At 43.4% G+C, this 27732-nt stretch overlaps 1 protein-coding gene across 1 annotated transcript in view; it reads right to left on the bottom strand.

The window, feature by feature from the left end:
• Window positions 1-837: 837 nt before the first annotated feature.
• cnga2a (cyclic nucleotide gated channel subunit alpha 2a) overlaps window positions 838-27732 on the bottom strand; it is a 39351-nt gene continuing 12456 nt past the window's right edge. Inside the window, exons 4-6 of the mRNA XM_060927501.1 lie at window positions 6304-6411; window positions 5900-6006; window positions 838-2258 (exon numbers count right to left, since the gene is read on the bottom strand). Of these exons, the coding sequence (XP_060783484.1) occupies window positions 838-2258; window positions 5900-6006; window positions 6304-6411 (1636 nt within the window). The remainder of the gene's footprint in view (window positions 2259-5899; window positions 6007-6303; window positions 6412-27732) is intronic.

The raw sequence follows: 27732 nt of genomic DNA, 5'->3' as shown, positions 1-27732 counted from the left end.
CTAGTAGCCTAATACATAATGGCAGGTTTGTTTTTTTTTTAATTAAGCCATTTTTTCTATCTTTGATTTCAAATATCTCAAGAACGGATAAACACATTTTAATTCTGTAAAAAGTATGTTGTTCTGTATTCAATTCTGAATTAAATGAGCGCAGTTTCAAATAATTTGGATTGAATTTGAATTTTCACCTGATATGCCTATTTACAGATATAGAGCATACAAACATACAAATGAAATTCAAAGCATCAGCAAAATGTAAGTAACATACAAGGATATCTGTTTAAGAATATATTTTAAAGAACATTTTCAAGAGTAACTGTTCCTTTAACTGTTCATTTAAATGATAAATAGGCACCTTGCGCAATTACACATTAGAAATACATTAAACCTATATGTACAGAACTGTATAGCTGAAGTGGCAAGTTGGATGAGCTTCAATGTAGTAAAAGCTGTTAGACTGCTTTCAGTGCTACAAAATAATTTTTGCAATGATAATTCTAATGCTAAAGAGTCATATAAAAACTGTCTGAACTTTAATTTACACAGTCAAGTCTCAGTCAATCAAAATTATGCAACCTACAAAAGCTGTAAAATTGCTCATAAATAAATAATCATAAATATTAATAAAACTGCAGCTTAAATAATTCAATGAAAAATTCTAGCCTACAACATGTAATCTTCTATACATGTGTGTGGTATATTATACAGTATATACTAACATTTAGCAGAATAATATTTTTTAAATATAGTGCTTTTTTACATATATACAATCTTTCTATGGTTTCACAATGGCTTGGTTTTTTGGAGTGCCACTGAAGTCAATGGAAACAGTTGTGTTCACAGCTGAATGTTCACCTCACTGTGAGTGCCGTCGCCATCAGTAGTGCTCTCATTGCCATCAGACAGACATCCACTTCCAGAACCTTGCAGCCTGCACTCCAGAGCAGTGAGCCTCTGTTTGAGCCTCTGCTGAGTGGCTGTGTACTCCCCCAGCAGTCGGGCAAACCGGGTCTGCAGAGTGTCCAATGAGGCCTCAAGCTGCTCCACTTTCTCCTCCATCTGTTCACCTGTAAGCCCCCGAAGTCCCAACTCCTCAAGCAGGCCCTCTTTCCGGAGGATCTCCCGGCCCCTCTCCTCCAGTACTTTCTTGGCATCAGGGTATTCCATCACAGCTTCCATCAGATCATCCTTGGAGAGACAGAAGAGGTCTGAGTAGCCAATGCTGCGAATGTTAGCTGTGCGACGGTTCCCCATTTTGCTGCCTTTGATGTTGAGAATGCTGATCTCACCAAAGCAGCTGCCAGATGTCAAGAGGGCATACTGAGTCATCCCATCATCAGCTACCACTGCTAACCGTCCTTCCTTGATGATGTACATCTCCTTACCAATGTCACCCTTACGACAAACATAGTCACCAGGGCTAAAGACCTGAGGACGCAGCTTTAGGACAAGCTCCACCAGCAGGCCTGCTTCACAGTCCTGAAAAATGCGTACCTTCTTGAGTGTTTCCAAATGTACATTGATTGCAATCTCAGCCCGGAGTTTGTTGGGAAGGTTTTTGAGCACTTCTTGCTCATCAATTGTCTTCTTGTTGGTCCAAAGGTAATCAAACCATTTAATGACCCGGGCCTCCAGCTCTTTGCTAACCTTGCGGAACTTCATATAGTGCTTGATCGCATCGATGCGGGCTTGGAATTCGGCACGTGTTGCATTCATATTGGATATCATGGATCCTACATTGCCAACAATGGTAGCAAAGATGAGGACGCCGACTAGGAAGTCAAAGATCACAAAGATATATTCTTCATCACGTTCTGGTGCAGGCATTTCCCCAATGGTGGTGAGTGTCAGTGTGGACCAGTAGAGGCAGTAGATGTAACTTCTGGTCAGGGTGCCAAACTCTGGATGTGAGATGTTGGGATAGACCCACTGGTCTGACCCAAAGCCAAGAGACTTGGAGATGGCAAAGTAGATGCAGGCATTCCAATGGATGATAACCAAGATGTAAAGTACCAGGTTTCCAATGCGAAAAATGTTTGGGTAGCTGGTGCGAGTCTCAGTGCGGTCAAAGAACTCAAACATGCGAGAAAAGCGCATTAGGCGATTGAAGCGTAGTTCAGGCACATGGATACCAGTGACAATATAGGCCAGATCTGTAGGCAGGATGGACAACAGGTCTAGCTTAAACTGCAGGGTGATGATGTAACTCTCTCTTAATTTTTTGAGGTCCTTCACGAGAAGACCCTGCTCCAGGAAACCTGCAGTGTGGCAATCATCCATGTAAGTGTGTTTCAGGTAATGACAAAAGTAATATCTCAGGCAAGTAAAAAAGGTAAAGCTGTTTTTTGAAGTTTAAACTTATACCACAGCAATGTCAAATGCATGATTCTGATTGGTCAGAAGTGTTGATTGGTTTTCTATAACAGCTCAGATCGTAAAGCCAACAGTAAGGTTCGTGTTAATGTAGTCTTTCAATTCTAAGTACAGTACCATTTCTATAGTAACAAATTACACAGGGAGTTGTATGGCAGATGCTATACATAAACTGATTTAAACAATGTGTGTGTGTTAATATGGTGAAGTCATCATTGAAGAGATATTTATTTAGCATTTTGGGAATGAGTCTCCAGTGTGAGTACTTTGTAAAGGTCAGAGGTAAAGCAGTTTGTTTAAGTTTTCCAACAAAGTAAAGTATTCACAGTGAAAGTCCTTGTGGTTTCTCTCTACCATGACAAGTTGCGATTATTATGATTATTATTATTATTATTATTATTATTATTATTATTATTGGGCGGCACGGTGGTGTAGTGGTTAGCACTGTCGCCTCACAGCAAGAAGGTCCTGGGTTCGAGCCCCGGGGCCGGCGAGGGCCCTTCTGTTTGGAGTTTGCATGTTCTCCCCGTGTCCGCGTGGGTTTCCTCCGGGTGCTCCGGTTTCCCCCACAGTCCAAAGACATGCAGGTTAGGTTAACTGGTGACTCTAAATTGACCGTAGGTGTGAATGGTTGTCTGTGTCTATGTGTCAGCCCTGTGATGACCTGGCGACTTGTCCAGGGTGTACCCCGCCTTTTGCCCGTAGTCAGCTGGGATAGGCTCCAGCTTGCCTGCGACCCTGTAGAAGGATAAAGCGGCTAGAGATAATGAGATGAGATTATTATTATTATTATTATTTTGTCTCATTAACTTTGCAAGACAGAATAAAGAATAGCTGGTGAAGGAAATTGTGTCCCGGACATATCACAACATTAAATATACAGTGGGGCAAAAAATTATTTTGTCAGCCACCAATTGTGCAAGTTCTCCCACTTAAAAAGATGAGAGAGGCCTGTAATTTTCATCATAGGTACACTTCAACTATGAGAGACAGAATGGGGGGGGAAAGAATCCAGGAAATCCCATTGTAGGATTTTTAATGAATTAATTGGTAAATTCCTCGGTAAAATAAGTATTTGGTCACCTACAAACAAGCAAGATTTCTGGCTCTCACAGACTCTCATTAATACAGGTAACGAGTGGAGGACAGAGGAGCCTCTTAAAGAAGAAGTTACAACTTCTTCTTTAAGAGGCTCCTCTGTCCTCCACTTGTTACCTGTATTAATGGCACCTGTTTGAACTCATTATCAGTATAAAAGACACCTGTCCACAACCTCAAACAGTCACACTCCAAACTCCACTATGGCCAAGACCAAAGAGCTGTCAAAGGACACCAGAAACAAAATTGTAGACCTGCACCAGGCTGGGAAGACTGAATCTGCAATAGGTAAGCAGCTTGGTGTGAAGAAATCAACTGTGGGAGCAATTATTAGAAAATGGAAGACATACAAGACCACTGATAATCTCCCTCGATCTGGGGCTGCACGCAAGATCTCACCCCGTGGGGTCAAAATGATCACAAGAACGGTGAGCAAAAATCCCAGAACCACACGGGGGGACCTAGTGAATGACCTGCAGAGAGCTAGGACCAAAGTAACAAAGGCTACCATCAGTAACACAGTACACCGCCAGGGACTCAAATCCTGCAGTGCCAGACGTGTCCCCCTGCTTAAGCCAGTACATGTCCAGGCCCATCTGAAGTTTGCTAGAGAGCATCTGGATGATCCAGAAGAGGATTGGGAGAATGTCATATGGTCAGATGAAACCAAAATAGAACTTTTTGGTAAAAACTCAACTTGTCGTGTTTGGAGGAGAAAGAATGCTGAGTTGCATCCAAAGAACACCATACCTACTGTGAACCATGGGGGTGGAAACATCATGCTTTGGGGCTGTTTTTCTGCAAAGGGACCAGGACGACTGATCCATGTAAAGGAAAGAATGAATGGGGCCATGTATCGTGAGATTTTGAGTGAAAACCTCCTTCCATCAGCAAGGGCATTGAAGATGAAACGTGGCTGGGTCTTTCAGCATGACAATGATCCCAAACACACCGCCCGGGCAACGAAGGAGTGGCTTCGTAAGAAGCATTTCAAGGTCCTGGAGTGGCCTAGCCAGTCTCCAGATCTCAACCCCATAGAAAATCTTTGGAGGGAGTTGAAAGTCCGTGTTGCCCAGCGACAGCCCCAAAACATCAGAGGCTGGGACCAATCTCCCTAGAGGAGATCTGCATGGAGGAATGGGCCAAAATACCAGCAATAGATCTCCCTAGAGGAGATCTGCATGGAGGAATGGGCCAAAATACCAGCAACAGTGTGTGAAAACCTTGTGAAGACTTACAGAAAACGTTTGACCTCTGTCATTGCCAACAAAGGGTATATAACAAAGTATTGAGATGAACTTTTGTTATTGACCAAATACTTATTTTCCACCATAATTTGCAAATAAATTCTTTAAAAATCAGACAATGTGATTTTCTGGATTTTTTTTCTCATTTTGTCTCTCATAGTTGAGGTATACCTATGATGAAAATTACAGGCCTCTCTCATCTTTTTAAGTGGGAGAACTTGCACAATTGGTGATTGACTAAATACTTTTTTGCCCCGCTGTATCTACAAATTTTAATTTTTGATGTTTTTTACTTCATAAAAATTGCAAAACAAATTGCCAAATTGCTGTGGCATAAGAGAAACAAAACACTTCAGGATGTGCTATTGTTGGAACAGAAATATCTTCAGTGTTAACAGCCTCATACCACCCCATACGAAAAAGAACAGTAAAGAACTTATAAGAATTTACCACTGTCTTAGTAGTAAATCCTTATAAATATAAGGATAAATCCTTATAAGGATTTATAAATAAATATATATGCCATGTATGATTTACTCCTGAAAGTGGCCCATTTTGCATTTTCCTCATAAAAACTTTTTATGAAAATCTAGTATGTATGAAGTGAACATTGTGCATGGTTTTTACAGATAATGTGTATGATGAATTACACCGTCTTTGTATGCTTCATGTAATGTTTGTAGTTTTAAATTATATTTTACAGTTTAAAATGTACATGCCTTTTATATGTAAATCCAACACAAACATATGTGGATTTACATATAAAAGGCATATACATTTTAAACTGTAACATATAATTTAAAACTACAAACATTACATGAAGCATACAAAGACGGTGTAATTCATCATACACATTATCTGTAAAAACCATGCACAATGTTCACTTCATACATACTAGATTTTCATAAAAAGTTTTTATGAGGAAAATGCAAAATGGGCCACTTTCAGGAGTAAATCATACATGGCATATATATTTATTTATAAATCCTTATAAGGATTTATCCTTATATTTATAAGGATTTACTACTAAGACAGTGGTAAATTCTTATAAGTTCTTTACTGTTCTTTTTCGTATGGGACACCATTATTGATTATTTTCCCATAACAGCACATTCTGTTACGGTTTATTTCATTTTAATGCAATATAAACAAACATTTGATTGCTGAGCAAAGCTTCTGACCTGTTCTGAGCCTCACACAGGTGTCCAATATGTAGATCAGATCAGAGAGGTAATCCAAAACCAGCCACAGAATGTAGTTGTTTGTTTGAAGTTCATCAAAGCAGGCCCTGTGTTTAAATGAATATGAATGGCTAAATTGTGAGCCCCTAGGGAGGAAATGCCCCTTTGCACAATTGCAGTTATTTACATAAATCATCATTAAAATAAGATCTTAAATTAGGCTTCAATTAGAGTTGCAATTATTAAACCGGTTCATTTTTCATGAAGGAAAGAGCTGCTCAAAAACAATCTGGAAGGCTTTAGAGATTGTGTTCCATCAGCGAATCCATTTCTGGATATGAAGCCTGTATTATTTATGCAGCTTTCATGGGGGGGGGGGGGGGAGTATGGATGGTGCAGTTTACCTTGCCACCAGGAGGCACCAGTTGTAGAGTAAAGCTGTTGCAATGACAAACAGCCAGTGGTAGTAGAGGTCATCTGCTGGAGCAAGAATGAACACGTCTGACTTCTTTCTGTTGACGAATTCCCAAAATGCCTTTGATTGCTTCCTTATTGTAAAACAATAGATTTGAAGGATTTTTTTTTTCAAAAACATGCTTCAAGTCATTCACACTGTCAGCCCTGTGATGACCTGGCGACTTGTCCAGGGTGTACCCCGCCTTTCGCCCGTAGTCAGCTGGGATAGGCTCCAGCTTGCCTGCGACCCTGTAGAACAGGATAAAGCGGCTACAGATAATGAGATGAGATGAGATGCTTCAAGTCCTACACAGTAGTCACTTACAAAGAGCAAAATTGTGTCAGATTAATTTTTTTTTTGATGTTTTTGCTCTTTCATGAATAAGTGCAGGGAAACACTAAAATGTGCAAAGTGTCCACAGGACTATGATTAGGAGCTACTGCTATACTGCATAAAGCTTTATAGCTAACACTATTATGCACTGGCAAATTCACTTAATTTCATACAAGAGTAGCTGTTCAGGATTCTAGAAAGAATTCTGTGATTTAATTTAATTACTCATGACGCTAAAGGCAATTTGATGGGAAACAATATTTTTCTTAGAATTTATAATAATATTAACGAGTGTCTTCAAATGAATGCTGAGATGAAAAAATTACTTTGTTTTATCTGACTTTAGACACAGAAGTAGTATGTATCAATTGTATAGACTAGATTTTTTTGTGCACTGTCACAGGATTGCAAGAACTGTATTGACAATCAAATTGAATAATAAAATACTTGGCAGTGAATTTAACTGTTGATTAGTTGGTCTGTATTATGAAGTATGCTGTGGCATGCATTACGTCACCTCAAAACATTAATCAACAAATACAGTACAGAACTTTTGTACACACAATTCACCACACACACACACACACACACACACACACACACACACACACACACACACACACATTATTAGTGCGAAGAAAAAAAAACTGAGTGACCGATAGTTCTGTGGGTGAAATTGCTTTGTTGATAAGAGAGGTCAGAGGAAAATGGCCAGATTGGTTTGAGCTGCCAGGAAGGATATAGTAACTCATATAATCACTATTTACAACCATGGTGAGCAGAAAAGCATCTCAGCATGCAACAGCAGAAGACCACATTGGGCTCTACTCCTACCAGCCAAGAACAGGAATCTTAGAATCAAGAACAAATTCTGATTTAAAGTGGCCAGTGTGTGTGTGTGTATGTACAATTGTGGTCAGAAGTTTACATACAGTGATATGAATGTCATCTTGGATATGAATGTCATGGCAACATTTGGGCTTTCAGTAATTTCTTTGACCTGTTCTTTTTCTGTGGCAGAATGTACAGTATAGAGCTTTAATTAAAAAAAAAAGACTAGAATTTGGTGCACAAGTTTTAATTTTCTTTGGGTTTTCTGAAATCAACACAGGGTCAAAATTATACATACAGAGTCAAAACTTTACATACACTCACATAGAGTATTGATTCAGAGGTCCTGAAACTTCCAGAATGTCTTTTATCCTCCCAACGCCAAGGTCTCTTAACTTCCTGTTAGTGATCATGACTGACTACAGCTGGTAACCTCTCTGTGCCTTCATAAAAAGTTTTTTTTTTACAGCATTCACTGGATTGACCAACACACAGTAAAATGGGAAAGTCCAAGTAGCTCAGTGCAGATCTGAGAAAGAGGATTCCAGAATGTCTCTTAGAGCCATTTCTAAACAACTGCAAATTCCAAAATCAGTTCAAACAATTGTATGCAAGCTATTGTGAGGTGTAGTCACTTTGCCAAGCCACTTTGCTTCAAGAAAACCCAAACTGTCACCCTCAGCTGAAAGGAAATTGGTCCGGATGGTCAGGAACAACCTAGGAACTACCATGGCACAGCCCTGCCATGAACTGGAAGCTGATGGATCACTGTTTTAAGCTTAATGTTCACAGTTAAGATCACCATGGACTAAGAGGCTGCTATCCAAGAAATAACCCTCTGCTCCAAAATTGACACCTTCAAGCTTAACTAAAGTTTGAAGCTGACCACATGGCCAAAGAAAAAGCCTTCGGGAGGATAGCTGTATGGTCAGATGAGACAAAAATTGAGTTGTTTGGCCATAATGGCCACCATGTACAGAGGAACACTGTACCAGGTGGTGGTGGTGGTAGGATCATCATGCTCTGGGGGTGTTTTGCTGCCAGTGGAACTGGTTCATTGCACAAAGTGAATGGAATAATGAAGAAGGAAGACTACCTCAGAATTCTTCAACATAAACCATCAGAAACTTGAACACGACTTGGGACTTGGGAGTTACAACAGGACAATGAACCCAAACACGCTTCAGATCTGGTTGTAGAGGATAAAGTAGGCTAACATTAAGCTTAAAACAAGTCCTGACTTCAACCCTATTGAAAATATATGGACCGTGCTTATAAGTTGAGTCCATGCCAAGAAAAAAACAAAACAAATTTAATTGAACTCAACCAATTCTGCCATGAAGAGTTGTGAAATATCCAACCAGAATTCTGCCAGAAGCTTTTTCATCCATCCATCCATCCATCCATCCATCTTCTACCACTTATCTGGGTCCAGGTTGCGGGGGTAGCAGCCTAAGCAGAGCAGCCCAGAGTTCCCTCTCCCTGGCCACCTCCACCAGCTCTTCCGGGGGAATACCAAGGTGTTCCCAGGCCAGCCGAGAGACGTAATCTCTCCAGCATGTCCTGGGTCTGCCCCAGGGTCTCCTCCCAGTGGGGCATGCCCAGAAAACCTCCCTTGGGAGGCGTCCAGGGGGCATCTTAACAAGGTGCCCAAACCACCTCAACTGATTCCTTTCGATGTGGAGGAGCAGCGGTTCTACTCCGAGTCTCTCCTGAATGACCAAGCTTCTCACCCTGTCTCTAAGGGAAAGCCCAGCCACCCTGCAGAGAAGACTCATTTCTACTGCTTGTATCCATGATCTCATTCTTTCGGTCACTACCCATAGCTCGTGACCATAGGTGAGAGTGGGAACATAGATGGACCAGTAAATTAAGAGCTTTGCCTTTTGGCTCAGCTCTCTCTTTACGACAACAGACTGGTTTAGCGTCCACATCACTGCTGATGCTGCCCCGATCCTTCTATCCAACTCCTGCTCCCCCTTACCCTCACTCGTGAACAAAACCCCAAGATACTTAAACTCCTCCACTTTAGGTAGCAACTCCCTCCTGACCTGGAGTAGACACTCCACCTGTTTCCAGCTGAGCGCCATGGCCACGGACTTGGAGGTGCTGATCCTCATCCCAGCCGCTTCGCACTCGGCTGCAAGCTGTCCCAGCACATGCTGTAAGTCACAGATTGATGAAGCCAACAGGACCACATCATCCACAAAAAGCAGCGATGTGATCCTGATGCCACCAAACCAGACACCCTCCGCCCCTTGGCTGCACTTAGAAATTCTGTCCATAAAAGTTATGAACAGAACCGGTGACAAAGGACAGCCCTGGTGGAGTCCAACATGCACCGGGAATGAGTCCAACTTACTGCTGGCAATGCGAACCAAACTCCTGCTCCGGTCATACAGGGACCGAATGGCCTGCAGTAATGGGCCCTGAACCCCATACTCCTGAAGCACCCCCCACAGGGCACCACGAGGGACACGGTCATAAGCCTTCTCCAGGTCCACAAAACACATGTAGACTGATTGGGCAAACTCCCATGCACCCTCCAGTACCCTTGCAAGGGTAAAGAGTTGGTCCAGTGTTCCACGACCAGGACGAAAACCACATTGTTCCTCCTGAATCCGAGGTTCGACTATCAACCGGACTCTCCTCTCCAGCACCCCAGCATAGGTTTTCCCAGGGAGGCTGAGAAGTGTGATCCCCCTATAGTTGGAACACACTCTCCGGTCCTCCTTTTTAAAAAGGGGGACCACCACCCCAGTCTGCCAATCCAGAGGCACTGTCCCTGACCTCCAAGCAATGTTGAAGAGGCATGTCAGCCAAGACAGCCCAACAACATCCAGTGCCTTCAGGAACTCGGGACGAATCTCATCCACCCCCAGAGCCCGGCCACCGAGGAGCTTTTTAACCACCTTGGCAACCTCAGCCCCTGTGATAGGTGAGTCCTCCCAAGCACCCTCAGACTCTGTGTCCTCCTCGGACAACATGAAGGTGGGATTGAGGAGATCCTCAAAGTATTCCTTCCACCGTTGCTGATGTCCCCAGTTGAGGTCAACAGCACTCCATCCTCACTGTAAACAGTAGGGACAGGGCACTGTTTTCCTTTCCTGAGCCGCTGGATGGTTTGCCAGAATCTCTGTGAGGCCAACCGAAAGTCACTTTCCATGGCCTCTCCGAACTCCTCCCACACCTGAGTTTTTGCTTCAGTGACTGCCAGAACCACATTCCGCTTGGCCCATCGGTATCTGTCAGCTGCCTCTGGAGACCCACAGGCTAACCAAGCCCGGAAGGACTCCTTCAGCTTGACGGCTCCCTTCACCACAGGTGTCCACCAGCAGGTTCAGGGATTACCGCCACAACAGGCACCAACAACCTTGCAGCCACAATTCTGCACGGCTGCCTCAGCAGTGGAGGTGTGGAACATGGTCCACTTGGACTCAATGTCCCCATCCTCCCCCAGTATGCAACTGAAGCTCTGCTGGATGTGACAGTTGAAGATCCGATGGACGGGAGCCTCCGCCAGATGTTCCCAGCATACCCTCACTACTTGTTTGGGCCTGCCCAGTCTGTCCAGCCTCCTCCCGCACCATCTGATCCAGCTCACCACCAGGTAGTGATCAGTTGACAGCTCTGCTTCTCTCTTCACCCGAGTGTCCAAGACATATGGTCATAGCTCAGATGAAATGACTACAAAGTCAATCATCGATCTGCGGCCTAGGGTGTCCTCATGCCACATGCACTTATGGACACCCTTATGCTCAAACATGGTGTTCATTATGGCCAAACTGTGCATGGCACAAAAGTCCAACAACTGAACACCACTCGGGTTCAGATCAGGCAGGCCATTCCTCCCAATCACACCCCTCCAGGTCTCACGGTCATTGCCCACTTGAGCATAGAAGTCCCCCAGTACAACAATGGTGTCCCCTCATGGTGCACTGTCTAGCACCCCACTCAAGGACTCCAAGAAGGCTGGGTACTCCGAACTACTATTTGGTGCATAAGCGCAAATGATAGTCAGCGACCGTTCCCCGACCCAAAGGCAGAGGGAAACAACCCTCTCATTCACTGGAGAGAACTCCTATGTTAGCGCGCCAAACTGGGGGGCTACCAATAGCTCCACCCCTGCCCGGCGCCGCTCACCCTTGGCAACTCCAGCATAGAAGAGAGTCCAACCCCTCTCCAGGAAATTGGTTCCAGAGCCCAAGCTATGCATTGAGGTGAGGTGAGCCCAACTATATCTAGTCGGTACCGCTCAACCTCATGCACAAGCTCAGGCTCCTTTCCCACCAGAGAGGTGACATCCCATGTCCCAAAAGCCAGTTTTGTCAGCCGGGGATCAGTATGCCAGGGCCTCTGCCTTTGGCTGCCACCCGATCCACAGTGCACCGGCCCTTACAGCACCTCCTGCGGGTGGTGGGTCCACAGGAGAGTGGTTCCATGTTGCTCATTCGGGCTGGGCCCGACCAGGCCCCATGGATATAGACCCGACCACCAGGCGTTCACCGACAAGCCCCTCCCTCAGGCCTGGCTCCAGGGTGGGGCCCCGGTGTCCCTAGTCCAGGCGAGGGTACTCGGATACCCATTTTTTCTTTCTTACAGAGAGCTTTTTCATGTTAAACAAAAATGTTTGGTCAAGGTGAATCTTGCAAAGAGACATTTTACCCAAATATTAGGTGTGCTGTATGTAAATTTGTGACCCTGGATGTTGATTTCAGAAAACCCAAAGAAAATTTAAACTGGTGCACCAAGTTCTAGTGTTTTTTAATTAAAGATGTATGCTGTACATTCTGCAACAAAAAAAGAACAGTTCAAAGAAATTACTGAAAGCCCAAATATTGCCATGACATTCATATCCAAGATGACATTCATGTCACTGTATGTAAACTTCTGACCACAACTGTATGTACACATGCGCACACACACTACCAGTTTAGATGCACCTTGTTTACTATTTGATCTCAAACACATTAAGAAGGCAAGAAATTGCACTAAATAACTTTTGACAATACACACCTGTTAATTGAAAAACATTCCAGGTGACTACCTCAGGAAGCTGGTTAAGATAATGTCAGTCGTGTGCAAAGCATCATCAAGGTAAATAGTGGATAATTTGAAAAATATAAAATATGAAACATGTTTTGTTTTTCCATGTCACGTGCCAAATGGCTGTAGGTGCTGGCTCAACCCAAAAAGCAGACTCATGTGCACAGGAGTGAAGAAGAAAGGTCTTTAATCTTTGAAATGTGAAGCACTGGAAGAGGGGAGCAGCAGCCAGGAAAAAATCTAAAATGGAGAATTATGGGAACAGGAGCTAGCACCAAACAGGAAGAGTAGAAGTCCCAGACAAGCGTGGAAGCAGAAAAAAAGTCACTGAGACCAGAACACAACCCCGCAGTGGGAAACAAGAGCTCACAGTGCAAAAACAAAAATTAAGAATCCAGAGCACTCCCGTGGTGGGAGAAATGGTCTAACAGTCCCAAAAAACAAGAGGCAAAAGTAATCCAAAAGGAATCCCAAAGTGCATAGCAAAGTAGCAAAACAACAGAGTCCAAAGCAAAACTGGGGTGGAAAAAAAACAGGCAAAATAACATAGCATGAGACAAAGACAATCCCGTGCCAAAAGAATCTCCAAGCAGTATAACAGAACCGTGGACGAACTGATGAGAAACAGATATGCTGGCCACAGCACAGGGAAGGCTAAGGGAAAACCAGGGAGTGGAGTAAAAGACCGGCTCAGGACCTAGATATTCCCGGCTGGCTTGTGACAGTACCCCTCTCCTATGGACGCCTCTGGGCATCCCAGACGGAGACTCTGGGTTCTTGCTGTGGAAGTCCCTGATGAGTGAGGGGTCCAGGATGAAGTGTGCTGGGACCCAACCCCTCTCCTCCAGGCCATACCCTTTCTAATCGACCAGGTACTGCAACCCCCAACCTCACTGACAGGCCTTTAGCCGCTTCTTGACAGTATAGGCCTCACCTCCATTGTCCAAGACAATAGACTGGGGCTGGTGTGCGGTGTCAGTCTGCCTTCCTCTTATATAATTGGCTGGGGTGTAGCAGATGATGCCTGGCATGTGCCCTCACCCTGCGACAGTGTCGAATGAAGGCTTGGGCAGAAGCGACAGATGTTTCCTCCTCTTGATCAGGAAAGAGAGGTGGCTGGTACCCGAGACAACACTGAAACAAGGTAAATCCAGTAAAGGATGAAGGGAGGCTATTGTGTGCATATTCAATCCAAGGCAGGGCCTGGCTCCAGGAAGATGCATCGCCCAACATCAATCACCATAGGGTGACCTCTAAGCTCTGATTTATGCACTCTGTCTGTCCATTAGTCTGAGGGTGGTAACTTGAAGAAAGACTAGGGGTGGCTCCAATGAGTTTACAGAATTCCAAAAGTGAGCACAAAACTGTGCTCCTGTCAGACATGATGTCCAGTAGCAGGCCGTGAATCCTGAAAACATGATTAAATAAGGAGTTCAGTAGTCTCTTTAGCAGATGGCCACTGCCATCTACTGAAGATGGGGAGAGAGACAAAATGAGCTGTTTTAGAGAAACGATCAACAATAGTCAAGATACAGGTGTTATCCTTGAAACTGGGGAGGCTAGTGACAAAATCCATGGCGGTGTGGGACCAGGGACGATGAGGTAGCAGTCTTAATAGTCCAGCCATGGACTGGTTACCAGTCATGTTTCTGGAACACACGTCACAGGCTGCCACAAATGTCTTGAGGTCCTACTGCCTAGTTGGCCACCAGAAATGTTGCCTGAGAACGAAGAGGGTTGGGACCACCCCAGGGTGAGAAATGAACTGTGCCCCCACTGAAGCACCTGGGAACGTACACAAAGAGGCACAAACAGAACATTAGGTGGTCTGTTACCTGGACCTGGATCGCTGGCCAGAGCCTCCTGGACAACCTTCTGGATGTTGAACCGGGCAGAGGCCACTAGGCAGTGGGTAGGAAGGATAGGTTCTATGGCATCTTGCTGAGAGTCAGGTGAGAACTGTCTGGAGAGGCCATCTGGCTTGGTATTTTTGAAGCCCAGTCTGAAAAAAAGCACAAAGTTAAAGCGTGGAAAGAATAAGGACCACCTGGCTTGGCGCAAGTTAAGTTGCTTAGCAGATTTGATGGACTCAAGGTTCTTATGGTCAATCCATATGATGAAAAGGGTCTCAGTTCCCTCTAACCAATGTCTCCCCTCCTCAAGAGCCAACTTGATGGCCAACAGTTTCCGCTCACCTATGCTATAGTTGCGCTCAGCTGAAGTCAAGCAGTGTGAGAAGAACGTGCAGGGGTGCATCTTTCCATCCTTAGATGATCCCTGGGACAGGACTGTTCCTACACCTATGTCCAAGGCATCCACCTCAAGCACAAACTGGGCTACAGGGTCCAGGATGATAAGGACACGTGCAGTGGAAAGCTTGGTCTTAAGAGATATGAATGCATTCTCAGCCTGGTTGTTCCAGAGAAAGGGGTGCTTGGAGGATGTGAGCTCAGTAAGAGGGGTAGCAATGGAGCTATAATTCTTGATAAACCTTTGATAAAAGTTAGCAAACCCCAAGAAGCATTGCAGTTCCCTGTGAGAGGAGGGGATGGGCCAGTCCAAGACTGCCTTGACCTTGGCCGGGTCCACTTGGACCTTACCTGGGGAGATAATGAAACTCAGAAATGAGATTATGCCCTTATGGAATTCACATTTCTCAGCCTTCACGAAAAGTTGGTTCTCTAGTAGCCGCTGCAGAACCTGTCTGATGTGGGACCAGTCATTGAGGTATATGAAAACGAACAGGGGTGGGTTTCCCAAAAGCCTCTTAATATGAAGAGCATCTTAATGAGGTGAGAGAGTGTTCATTGTGATGCCCGCTCTACCAATTAACAATAATATTTGTGCTATGATGCTTTTGGGAAACCCACCCCTGGTTGATGAAATCTCATGTCATTCACCAGTGCTTGGAAGACAGCTGGTGCATCAGTGAGCCCAAATGGTAAGACCAAGTATTTGTAGTGCCCAGAGGGCATATTGAAGGCTGTTTTCCACTCATCCCCCTCCTTAATGCGCACCAGATGAGAGGCGTTGTGGAGATACAGTTTGGAGAAAAATTGGGCCCCTTGCAGCAGCTCAAAAGCCATGGACATGAGAGGTAGTGGGTTTTTTATGGTGACCTCATTTAAGCCTCGATAGTCAATGCAAGGCCTGAGAGACTTGTTCTTCTTGACCATGAAAAAGAAACCTGCTCCCCCTGGAGACAAAGAGGGATGAATTATGCCAGCCGCAAGAGACTCTGATATATGCTTGTCCATCAGTGGCGGCTGGTAGTCTTTCAAACAGGGGAGGCTGGTCGGTTACGATATTTCCAGATTTTAAAAGAAAAAACATCAATTTTGCCCATACTCTTGCCTCTGATCTGGCTGATTGTTGGCAGCGTCACAAACTGTGAAATAACAGGTTCTTTTGGCCCATTAGCCTACTGTCCAATATACATGATGGTGGTGTTGGGGGGGGGTATATTTTAACATTTTATATTTTAAAATTGTGGCATGTTGTTTAAAAATTTATCATTATTGAAAGCAGCTCTTTGTCAGGAACCTCAGCAGTAGAGCTGGGTGCCACACATTTCATTCAATGACACTTTCCCTATATTTTACTTATTTTGACTGAGAAATGTTTTATTGACAATTTTGATAACCCTTCACTTTTAATCCAGGTCTGTAGTGTGAAATGTTCTCGGCTGTGTTTTTGTTTAAAAATGTTTTCCAAATTGTAGCTGTGTTTAATTCATATCCAGAAAAATATATATTCCAATATAATATACTCAGCATAAACATTTTAAATAGATTCTATATTTTTGGTCCATCCATGACATATTACTAAAGTAGCCTATTTACTGTTGTTGATGTGGGCCACTTGCTGTTAGCCAATTCACTTTCTCATACCACGAGAGCTGAAAGGAACGAGTATTATTCCCTACCTTTTTCACCAAGTCAATTTGAGGCATTGGTCTACCCTGCTCTTTAATTTTAATTTTTTCCTCGAAAGGAAGACTGGAAAATGGCTTTGCCAAAATTAAATCAGCAATGCTTGGCATCCGTGTGCAGCTTTCTTGCTAGCTGACTAGCCCCCTCAAGTTCAAGTTCAGTCACTCAAATAAACGAAATTTCTGGAACTAAGATAGCAAACTTGACAACACTATATTTACACTTTATTTACAATGAAAATATATACAAACTAAAAAAGCTGGTAGAAACCATATGTAATGAATGAAATCGAAATGTAAGCTGATCTCTTACAATACACCACAGCACTTGCGAATCCGCATGGGACTGAACTGAAATTCACCGCTGCCTGTCTATAGTTGAAACGAGCTGTCAATCAAAGAAAATATCCGGCCGCTTTCACCAATCACCAGTCTCCTCGCGGAAAGCTTTGCCATGTCCCTCCCATGTGAGGCTGGGAGTCTGTAGGTGGGCATTTTTGCAGTATTTGTCCAATAACCGTCTTGCATTTTGAGATTGAAAAGCGCATAGCTCCCAAATGCCATTGAAGTCCACTGAGGCTGGGAGTCTGTGAGACTCCGTGGGCGGGCGTTTTCGCAGTATTTGTCCAATAATCATCTTGCATTTTGAGATTGAAAAGTGCAGAGCTCCCAAATGCCATTGAAGTGCACTGAGGCTGCGCTGCATCGCGCTGTCACGAGGGGGAAAAACTCACGCACACATTAAAGTTATGAGGGAATGATTTCGCACTGTAGTGGGTTGAGCACATATATTTCTATGATTCTGGATCTGAAATAGCAATGTTATAAGGTCGGCTATAACATAAGCCTAGCGCAATTCATCCTACACGATGTTCGTCATTTTTAGAGGAGGCTGAGCCTCCCTCGTTGTCTTAGAGCAATCGCCCGTGTTGTTCATGGCCTCTTTCTCGGGGGGTGAGAGGGAATAAATGTGCTCCCTGGGGGGAATAGTACCAGGAAGCAGATCAGTAGCCCAATCATAAGGTCAATGTGGAGGTTGAGAGGTGGCCCGGGCCTTAGTGAACACTTGACTGAGGTCCCAGTATTCCACAGGGACGTTGGAAAGGTCGACGGACTCATCAGGACTGGTAACTTGGAGGGTGAGGGGAGTCTTGGCAGAAGACGGGCAGATAGCCAAGCAGTGGGTGCTCCAAGAAAGGACTGTACTGTTACTCCAATTCAGATGTGGATTATATAGGTGCAACCAAGGAAGACCAAGGACAATTGACTCATAAGAGTTATTCATGTGGAAAGAGATTCCACATGGTTCCCCAAGACCTTAAGAGTAAGCAGCTCTGTGATGTAGGAGACAGGATTGAGTTCAATGCTGTTGAGTGCCCTGGTAGCTAGGAGGTAGTCTAACTTTTGCAGGCTGACCCCCAGCTCCGCAGCAAATGAAGCTTTGGTCTGCCCAAGAGTCAATGAGTGCCTTAACCAGGTGAATCCTGGTCTGAAATGTGACCTTAGTGGGAAACACCAGCCTCTTGGCAGGGGAAAATTGTGTCAATACCTGTATTGCTGCTGATACTGGTGGGCAGGCCCTTTTAACAGGCAATGAAAGATGAAATGTCCAGGTTTGCCACAGTAAAAGCAGGACCTGGTTTCATGGCAGCACCTTCTCTCCTCGGGGTGACACGGATTCTGCCTAACTGCATGAACTCCAGTTCAGGGGAAGCAGCAGCCTCAGACAAGGAAACAGCAACCTTAGGTTCAAATCTGAGGCACCTTCTCAGGTTCTCTTGGCATAACCGGGTATCCACCCATCTGGCAAGGTCCACGAGGCCATCCAGAGTCTCAGGGAGGTTGTGAGGGATGAGCTCATCCAATTAAGAGCTGTTAAGTCCATGAAAAAAATGCATTGTACAGGGCACTGGCATTCCAGTCCACAGCTGCAACCAAGATACCAAACTCAATGGCATCATCATAAACCGGCCTTGCTTGAGCCCCATTAGACTTGAGACTCCTTGCCTTTGGGCAACCAGTCGAAAATCTAATGCATCTCTTCAGAGAATTCCTTGTAGTTAGAACAACAGGGGGCCCCTGCATCCCAAACCACTCTTCCCCACTCCCAGGCCCTTCCATTCAGAAGTGTGATGACATACAGTGGTGCTCAAAAGTTTGTGAACCCTTTAGAATTTTCTATATTTCTGCATAGATATGACCTAAAACATCATCAGATTTTCACACAAGTCCTAAAAGTCTCAGTGTTTAAGTCTAGGCTGAAAACATATCTGTTTAGTCAAGCCTTTTGTTAATGGTGTTTGAGGTAAAGGTGTAGATCTGGAGGATCCTCAGACATAGAGTGTTTTGGTAAACTGGGATGTATGGATGCTGTCAGTCCCCACTCGTTTGCTCACTCGAGTTTGTTGATGGTGTAGTGGCTGGCTGCTTTATGTCCTGGGGCTCCCTCATGCGTGTGTTACCTTCTGGCTCTCCCCTTTTAGTTATGCTGTCATAGTTAGTTGCCGGAGTCCCTGCTTGTACTCAGTGCAATATGTATACTGTTCCTACTTATTCAGGTGACATTGCACATACCTAACAACCTGTGTTTTCTCTCCCTCCCCCTCTCCCCCCTCCCCCCAAATCTGTCCCTCTGAGTTACATGTTGGTCCTGGGATCGAGATGCTGACCTCTTCTGCTCCTCGGACCTGCCTGATCCATCCTGGTGCCCTGTGTCTGGTTGGAGTCTTATCGCATCGCTCCTGTGGAGGACGGCCCCATGAGGACAGTTGAAAGTCACACTTGGAGGATGCTCTGGACTCTTACAATAATGCTTTTATGGCTGAGGACTACAGTTGACTTGCTAACTTTAGGACTGCAGTTGAACAGTTTTGCACTCAAGTTTCCATCAATGAAGAGATTATAACATCAACAAAACTGACTTCTTGTTAAAACTGCTAATGTTATAGTCATGCTGTCTGTTGTTGCCCAAATGAGGATGGGTTTCCTTTTGAGTCTGGTTCCTCTCAAGGTTTCTTCCTCATGTTGTCTGAGGGAGTTTTTCCTTGCCACCGACGCCACAGGCTTGCTCATTTGGGGATAGATTAGGGATAAAATTAGCTCATGTTTTAAGTCGTTCAAATTGTGTAAAGCTGCTTTGCGACAATGTTTATTATTAAAAGCACTATACAAATAAACTTGACTAAAAGTAGATAAAGAGAACCCAGTTAAACAAATGAGACAAAAATATTAGACTTGGTCATTTATTTATTGAGGAAAATGATCTCGTACTACATATCTGTGAGTGGCAAAAGTATGTGAACCTCTAGGATTAGCAGTTAATTTGAAGGTGAAATTAGAATCAGGTGTTTATCATCCCACTGATTGAAATCAGATGTGAGTGGGCACCCTGTTTTATTTAAAGAACAGGGATCTATCAAAGTCTGATCTTCACAACACATGTTTGTGGAAATGTATCATGGCACGAACAAAGGAGATTTCTGAGGACCTCAGAAAAAGTGTTGTTGATGCTCATCAGGCTGGAAAAGGTTACAAAACAATCTCTAAAGAGTTTGGACTCCACCAATCCACAGTCAGACAGATTGTGTACAAATGGAGGAAATTCAAGTCCATTGTTACCCTCCTCAGGAGTGGTCGACCAACAAAGATCACTCCAAGAACAAGGCATGTAATAGTCGGTGAAGTCACAAAGGACCCCAGGGTAACTTCTAAGCAACTGAAGGCTTCTCTCACATTGGCTAATGTTAACGTTCATGAGTCCACCATCAGGAGAACACCGAACAACAATGGTATGCATGGCAGGTTTGCAAGGAGAAAGCCACTGCTCTCCAAAAAGAACATTGCTGCTCGTCTGCAGTTTGCTAAAGATCACGTGGATAAGCCAGAAGGCTATTGGAAAAATGTTTTGTGGATGGATGAGACCAAACTAGAACTTTTTGGTTTAAATGAGAAGCGTTATGTCTGGAGAAAGGAAAACACTGCATTCCAGCATAAGAACATTATCCCATCTGTGAAACATGGTGGTGGTAGCATCATGGTTTGGGCCTGTTTTGCTGCATCTGGGCCAGGACGGCTTGCCATCATTGATGGAACAATGAATTCTGAATTATACCAGTGAATTCTAAAGGAAAATGTCAGGACATCTGTTGATGAACTGAATCTCAAGAGAAGGTGGGTCATGCAGCAAGAGAACAACCCTAAGCACACAAGTCAAATCAAGTCAACTTTATTGTCAAATATGCTATACATGCTCGACAGACAGCACAGATGAAATTTCAGTCCTCTCTGACCCACGGTGCAAACAGGCAATGCAATAAATAAAAATAGAATAACTGAAACAATATAAACAGTATAAACACTCAAGATAAGAAATAGACATACAGTAGACTAAACACTCACAGGTGTGTGTGTATATATATATATATATATATATATATATATATATATATATATATATATATATATATATTAGTGCTGTCAAAAATGTCGCGTTATCGCGTTAACTTGACTCAATTTTAACGGCGATAATTTTTTATCATGAGATTAATGCTCTGTGACATGATGTAGGTTTTTCATAAGCTTTTGAAACTGTCAGGAACTTGGAACAGAGACTTTGCTTAGAAAAACGATAGCAGCTAGACTGTAATGCCACGCCCCGCACAGGGTGGCGGTACTGAGCGATACAGTTGTAAACAGCCAACAAAGAAGAACCCAACTGAGCAGATAAGTTGAAATGGAAGCAGGACGAACACTTCTAGATGGAAAGTTTCAATTTAAAACATTAAAAGATGGCTCGGTAGATAAAACTAAAATAATTTGCACTTACTGTCGATGTGAACTTAGTTACCATCGGAGCACATCCAGTTTGAAATACCATTTGATGGCCAAACACACCGGTGATTCAAATTCGATGCCTCCTCCGCGCCACAACCAGGCAACAATGGATGGGTTTCGACACAGGCACATGGATGCTGCAACTAAAAACAAGCTAACTGCAGCCATAGTGATATGCACTTTATTTTTCATCCCTTGGTTTTCTCATCTAATATGGAAGTTATGGATGTCAGTGGCTGTGACAAGATGTGTTATGCTCTGCAATAAAAAAAAAAAAACATTGGTACAAAGCAAGCCCATTCACTTTTTTATGCTGATAAGAGAATTACAATGGTTTTTCATGTGACAAAAATGTGCGATTAAATTGCGATTAATCGTGAGTTAACTATGACAGTTGCGACATTAATCGCGATTAAATATTTTAATCGCTTGACAGCACTAATATATATATCAGAGGTGGAAAGAGTACTAAAATATTATACTCAAGTACAAGTACTGTTACTCTGATGAAATTTTACTTAAGTACAAGTAAAGTTACCAGACAAAAAATCTACTCAAGTAAAAGTAAAAAGTAGATCATTTAAAATGTACTTTGAGTAAAAGTAAAACGTTACTTTTAACAATGGGTGTTTTCTGCCTCCATTGTGTTGTGCAAAAATGAAAAAGAAGAGGAAACAAGGATATATGTACATCTCAACCCAGATGTTTTATTTAAAGGAAGTGTATCAAATTGAATGCTTAGGATAATGCTGCATTAAAACTGAGACAAACAAAAAAGGTCAATACACACAGTCATGTCGTTTACATCACCCTGACCACACACAAAGCATTGTACACGAAATATGAAAATGAAATGTTGCACCGAAATCTCGTAGCTTGCCTGTGTGCACTGTGTGTCATTGAACAATTCAATTCAAACATTATTTGTTTTGCTTAGTATTCCTTTCTGGCCTGTTGGATGTAGAATGGTAGGAGGACTGATCATGTCAGGTTGGCTAGCTAACTTGCTTGCATGATTAGCCAACCAAATAACAGACTAGTTACCGTTATGTTACAGTACCAACAGGTTGCTACTTCAACATTAGCAATGCCATCCACTATTTTTGGAATATAACCAGCCTATTGTCGGTTTTACTATGGAAAGGAAACATTATGATCAGGGGCGCAGATACGTTTTTTGAACTGGGGGGACAAAAAACTGGGGGGGGACAAAAAACTGGGGGGGACAAAGCTGCCAGCAAACCAACCCCAACCCCGATATGCCTGTCAAACTTGTTGTGAGTAACCATAGCAACCAAGCTCGAGCTCGCAACCTGTGCAGTCTGCGCAGCTCAACCAACCGAATATCAGTCTTTGTTTTGTTTTATGTGAGTTGTTGCAACTATGTATACACTGCTGTGCACCTCAATAAACCGAATGGTAATTAGTCTTTTGATTTTTCCGTGAGGTTTGCTTTATGCAAAGAAAGACAGCATAGACGTTTTTTCCTCCCTATAAGTGGGGGGGGGGGACCAAACGAGGTGAATTTAAATCTGGGTGGGATGAATCCCACCCGTCCCACCCTCTATCTGCACCAGTGATTATGATGCCAATGACAATACTTACCTCAACATGCTTGCGCAGATTAGACGTCGAATTTTTGTATGCCGCAATGGTTGTCTTCTTGGGCACACATAATCTGCATTGCATAATGAAACTGTCACCCCTTTTCTCTACGAAGCTGAAGTGATCACGTATGTAGGGCCAGGGGTGCACTTCATTACTGGAAGAAATTGCGTTTTCTGCAGGGTCGTCCACCACAGGTTCCTCGGTCTCCTCCATGTCCGCAGAGGCACTTTATCAACACCCGTGGCCCAGGGGCTAGGCCCCTCATAGGCTACCTGTCAACCCTACCTTTACCGTTGGCCAGGAAAACAAACACTCTTATTTTATTTGCAATACGTGTCAAGCATTTACAGTGTAAGTGCGTAATTAGCCTAGAAGCCTACGATAGGTTACGTTTGGCTCAGCGTGGCTGCGCAAGGCCCACGCTCACATCGCTCAACACATCTGACCACAGAGGGAGAGAAGAACGCGCGCATTATCATTACAGAGCCGGTTCTGATTATTACCACGGACAGGACAGTGATACTGCGTAACTTTCACGCAGGGGCATGGCCAGAGATAACCACACAAGCCTGCGTGCGCTATAATGTAGACCTATGTGTTGTACACATAAAACACACACACCTACAGACAAGTCCTTTTAAAAAATAAAATACATAAAAATAGCTCGGCGGCATGAAAACAAACATTCACTGCAAGTCAAGGTACTTGGCTCGGCGGCCACATGAAACGTAAACACCATGGACAGCAGCCAAACTCATAACTCTACAGACCGAAATACACGAAACCAAGTCCTACTAGGGTCTATTTTACCGATCTATGTTCAAGCATCATGCAAGTCTTCCTTCTCCTTGAATGAGACCGTGCATTCAACTGCCTTTTTGACATGACTGCATCAAAATATCACTTGCAACAATATTTCACGCTAGGGCTGTGCCGATAGACGATGCCATCGTCCATCGACGATGGTGGTCATCCATCACGATGGAGAGCCACCATCGTGATACCACGCCCCCTCCTGTCATAATCATGCATATACGGTATCATCTGGGCCTATTTAACCTAAAAAGTTAGTTTTTTGTTAGTTTAGTTAGTTAGTTTTGTTTAATATATAAATATATAACATATTATAAATACATAATTATATAAATCATTATAAAGTAATATCCTATTACCGCTTGTTCACGTAGGCTATGGTGCAGGGACGTGCTAGTGAACATAACATGTGGTTACACAAATACAGTATGCTACTAATAATAAATTTTGACTTCATTTTTTAGCCTACACTATACTTTTAATGTAAAATTTGTCATGTTGTTCAAACAAATAGCCACTATTAACAGTCAGGAAATATTTCACCTTATCAAACGGCAGTGAAGCGCAGACTTCGGCATTAGTCAAATAACTTTAATCTGGTAAATAGGCCTATACTTTCAGACTCAAAATGGTCCACTCTAAGCCATAATGTCAAACCAAATGGAAGAATGAAGGTGATTCTGACAAATGTAAAGACAGTAAAAAAAAAAAACAATATTAAATCATGATTTTAAAAGCTGGTGCAATAATTCAAACACTAATAAATTGGAAAAATTAGCGCTTTCAAGTGCGCACTAAAGGCCGAAACGCATCTTCAATTGATATAGTGTAAATAAACAATGAGTAACAGCTAAAGTGTAGTTTCTTCTCATAGTTTGAATACTAGTCTTTCACTGTTAGAGCAGATTAATATCTTACCGTGATCAGTGAGTGCTCGGGGAGGTTCATTTCCACCTGCGCTTTGCGCAGCTCATTTCTCCGAAGCCAGCTGTGCGCAAATGCAGTGTTGACTGCTCGGCAAACTCCAAACGCTCGGTCTGTACTGGCCCTCTGTTGCGCAAGCGAGTTGGTTATGGCCAGGTTCAAATTGTGCCCAAAACAACTTAACCACGGCCATTTCAATTGCCTGATGGCTGTGACAATATTCGCCCCGTTGTTATACAGGCGATCTTTTTCTCCTCTATTTTCCATTCGGCAAGTGTCTCGCGCAATGCGTCTTCTAAATTGTCCGCTGAATGTGTCTCTGGCATGAAACTCGTCTGCAGGCATTTGGACTGCATTGCCCACTCTCGGTCCACATAATGTACGGTAGCTGACATATAGGGCATCATGTTGCAGCTGGACCACATATCCGTTATCAAGGCCAAATATTCCACATCACCTAGCGCTTTTTTTTTCTTAACGTGCCAAAGCCTCGGATGAGTATCTAATACTTTTAATAATAATAATAATAATATATTTAATAATATGGTATTAAAATCCCCCCCCGCCCCCGCCCACGATTTGATCGTCCATCACGATCACGATGTTTGCACTGTAAACATCGTTGATGCCAATTAAGGGGACATCGCACAGCCCTATTTCACGCACTCCATCAAGAAAAAAGTTAAACATGATGAACACGGGCATACTGTTTTGAGCATACGATTTTTTTTAAAAGAAACTAGCTACATCAAAGTCCTTCAATAAACCCATCCTTTAGCGCAAATGAGCTTAACCTAGTTCAAAGCATGACGCTAGCAGTAGCTGCATAAGGCAAAATCATGTGGGCCTTTCGTCAACAACAAGCCACGGCGGGCAAACATTAATAATCAAGCGTCCTTACCTTAAAACGTTGTCTTGACCACAGAACTTCTCAAGTATTTCACTTAAATCCACACGGGTTAACAACACACCCAACACAGCTAGCGAGAAATGTGGATCTGCGCTAGCTTTGTATTGCTATTCCCCTCAGTATGCTTACTCTGTCTGCTGCCCGAACTGTGACAATTATAGGCTACAATCTTTTCATCAATTTCTTCAGTAGATGCCGTTTTAGACATTTTATTATCCCCATCGAAATATGCTATTATACTAACAGGATTATAACTCAAATCACACGACACGTATTCAAATCACAACTGATTTATTTTACTGTTGGACAGATCATAGCATATCTAGCCTAGCTGCACATAGCCTAGCTGCTGGTAGGCTGATAACTGATAAGTAGCTGATATTCTGAACAGATTGGTGATCCTTACCTTAAAAAAGTCTGTGACTTTAGGCAACGATTCTATCATTGCCTGCATCTCTCTCTTTTTTTTCCTTTTATGCGCCCCGCTAACATGTGAACGCTTTATCTTTCAAAGCCTCTAAATTTGTGTCTCTGTAGTCTGCAGTCTTTGGCGCGCTTTCGTGCGTGACGTTATATTTTGTTCCATTTTATTCTGGTACAGTTGTGGGTGTTCGTTTCGCGAACCACATCCACCATGTCTCTTACAGCAGGCTACTGTGCGCTCATTTATTTCTAACCTTATTTCTATCCGTACATTAATGTAGGCCCACGATTCCGACAGTTTATTATTTTATTAATATTACAAGGCCCCTGATTGGCTGTGGCCCAGGGGCGTGAGCCCCCCGAAGCCCCCCCTTAAAGCGCCGGTGCATATCCGCCATCGTCTGTGTGAGACTCGCGCGCGACAACTGTCCTTCCCGTGTTTCATTTCCAGAACGCATTTCCCCTTCTCCGTTTTAGCCTTTTTTTTATTTTTTATTTTTTATTTTTTTTACTCAGTAACGGTTGTGATGTAAAATGTACCGAAGTACACTACTTAAAAGAAAACATACTTAAGTAAAAGTACACTCTTTAAAAATTACTTGAAAAAGTATAAGTACACAAAAAAGCTACTCAAGTACAGTAACGCGAGTAATGTAATTCGTTACTTTCCACCTCTGTATATATATATATATATATATATATATATACACACACACACACACACACACACACACACACACATATATATATATATATATATATATATATATATATATATATATATATATACACACACATACATACATACATACACATATACACAGACATACACATATAAATTGGAGCAAAAGGACATAAAATAAACAGTCAAGGGCACTTGAGGTATAGCAGTTAAACATGAAATAAGCAGTATAAACAATAAACTAATAGCTGTTAAGGTGAGGTAGTGTGGAATAGTGCAAATGAGCGAGGTAAAGTGAAATGTGCAGTCCCTGAGTTCAGTGTGCGAATGAATGTTGAGAGTATGTGTGTGTGTGTGTGTGTGTGTGTTGAGGGGGAACTGTGAGGGTGACATGATGTCAGATGCTGAAGGGGGCAGGGGTGTGTGTGGGCAGAATCTGTGGTGGGGGCAGAGGGGGGAGGAGGGGCAGAACAGGGAGGGAGTTGAGCCTCCTGACCGCCTGGTGAAAGAAACTTTCCTTGAGCCTGCTGGTTTTGGCCCAGAGACTCCGCAGTCTCCTCCCCGATGGCCGCAGGCTGAAGAGGCTGTGAGATGGGTGGATGGGGTCACCTGCAATCCTGATGGCTTTGTGGGTGAGGCGGGAGTTATAAATATCCATAAGAGAAGGGAGAGAGACACCAATGATCCTCTCAGCTGCTCTCACGATGCACTGCAGAGTCTTGCAGGAGGACATGGTGCAGGCGCCGTACCACACGGTGCTGCAGCTGGTCAGGATGTTCTCGATGGTGCCTCTGTAGAATGTGCGCATGATGGAGGCTGGGGCTCTTGCTGTCCTCAGTTTGCAGAGGAAGTACAGATGCTGTTGGGCTTTTTTGGCCAGTGATGTGGTGTTGTTGCTCCAGGAGAGGTCTTCAGAGATGTGCACACCCAGAAACTTGGTGCTGCTCACCCTCTCCACTGCAGCACCATCGATAGTTAGTGGAGCATGCTGGGTGTGCGCTCTTCTGAAGTCCACAACAATCTCCTTTGTCTTCTCCACGTT

This window comes from Neoarius graeffei, chromosome 8 (assembly GCF_027579695.1).
Source record: "Neoarius graeffei isolate fNeoGra1 chromosome 8, fNeoGra1.pri, whole genome shotgun sequence".
Lineage (NCBI taxonomy): Eukaryota > Metazoa > Chordata > Actinopteri > Siluriformes > Ariidae > Neoarius > Neoarius graeffei.
This window is presented reverse-complemented; position numbering and strand designations above follow the sequence as displayed.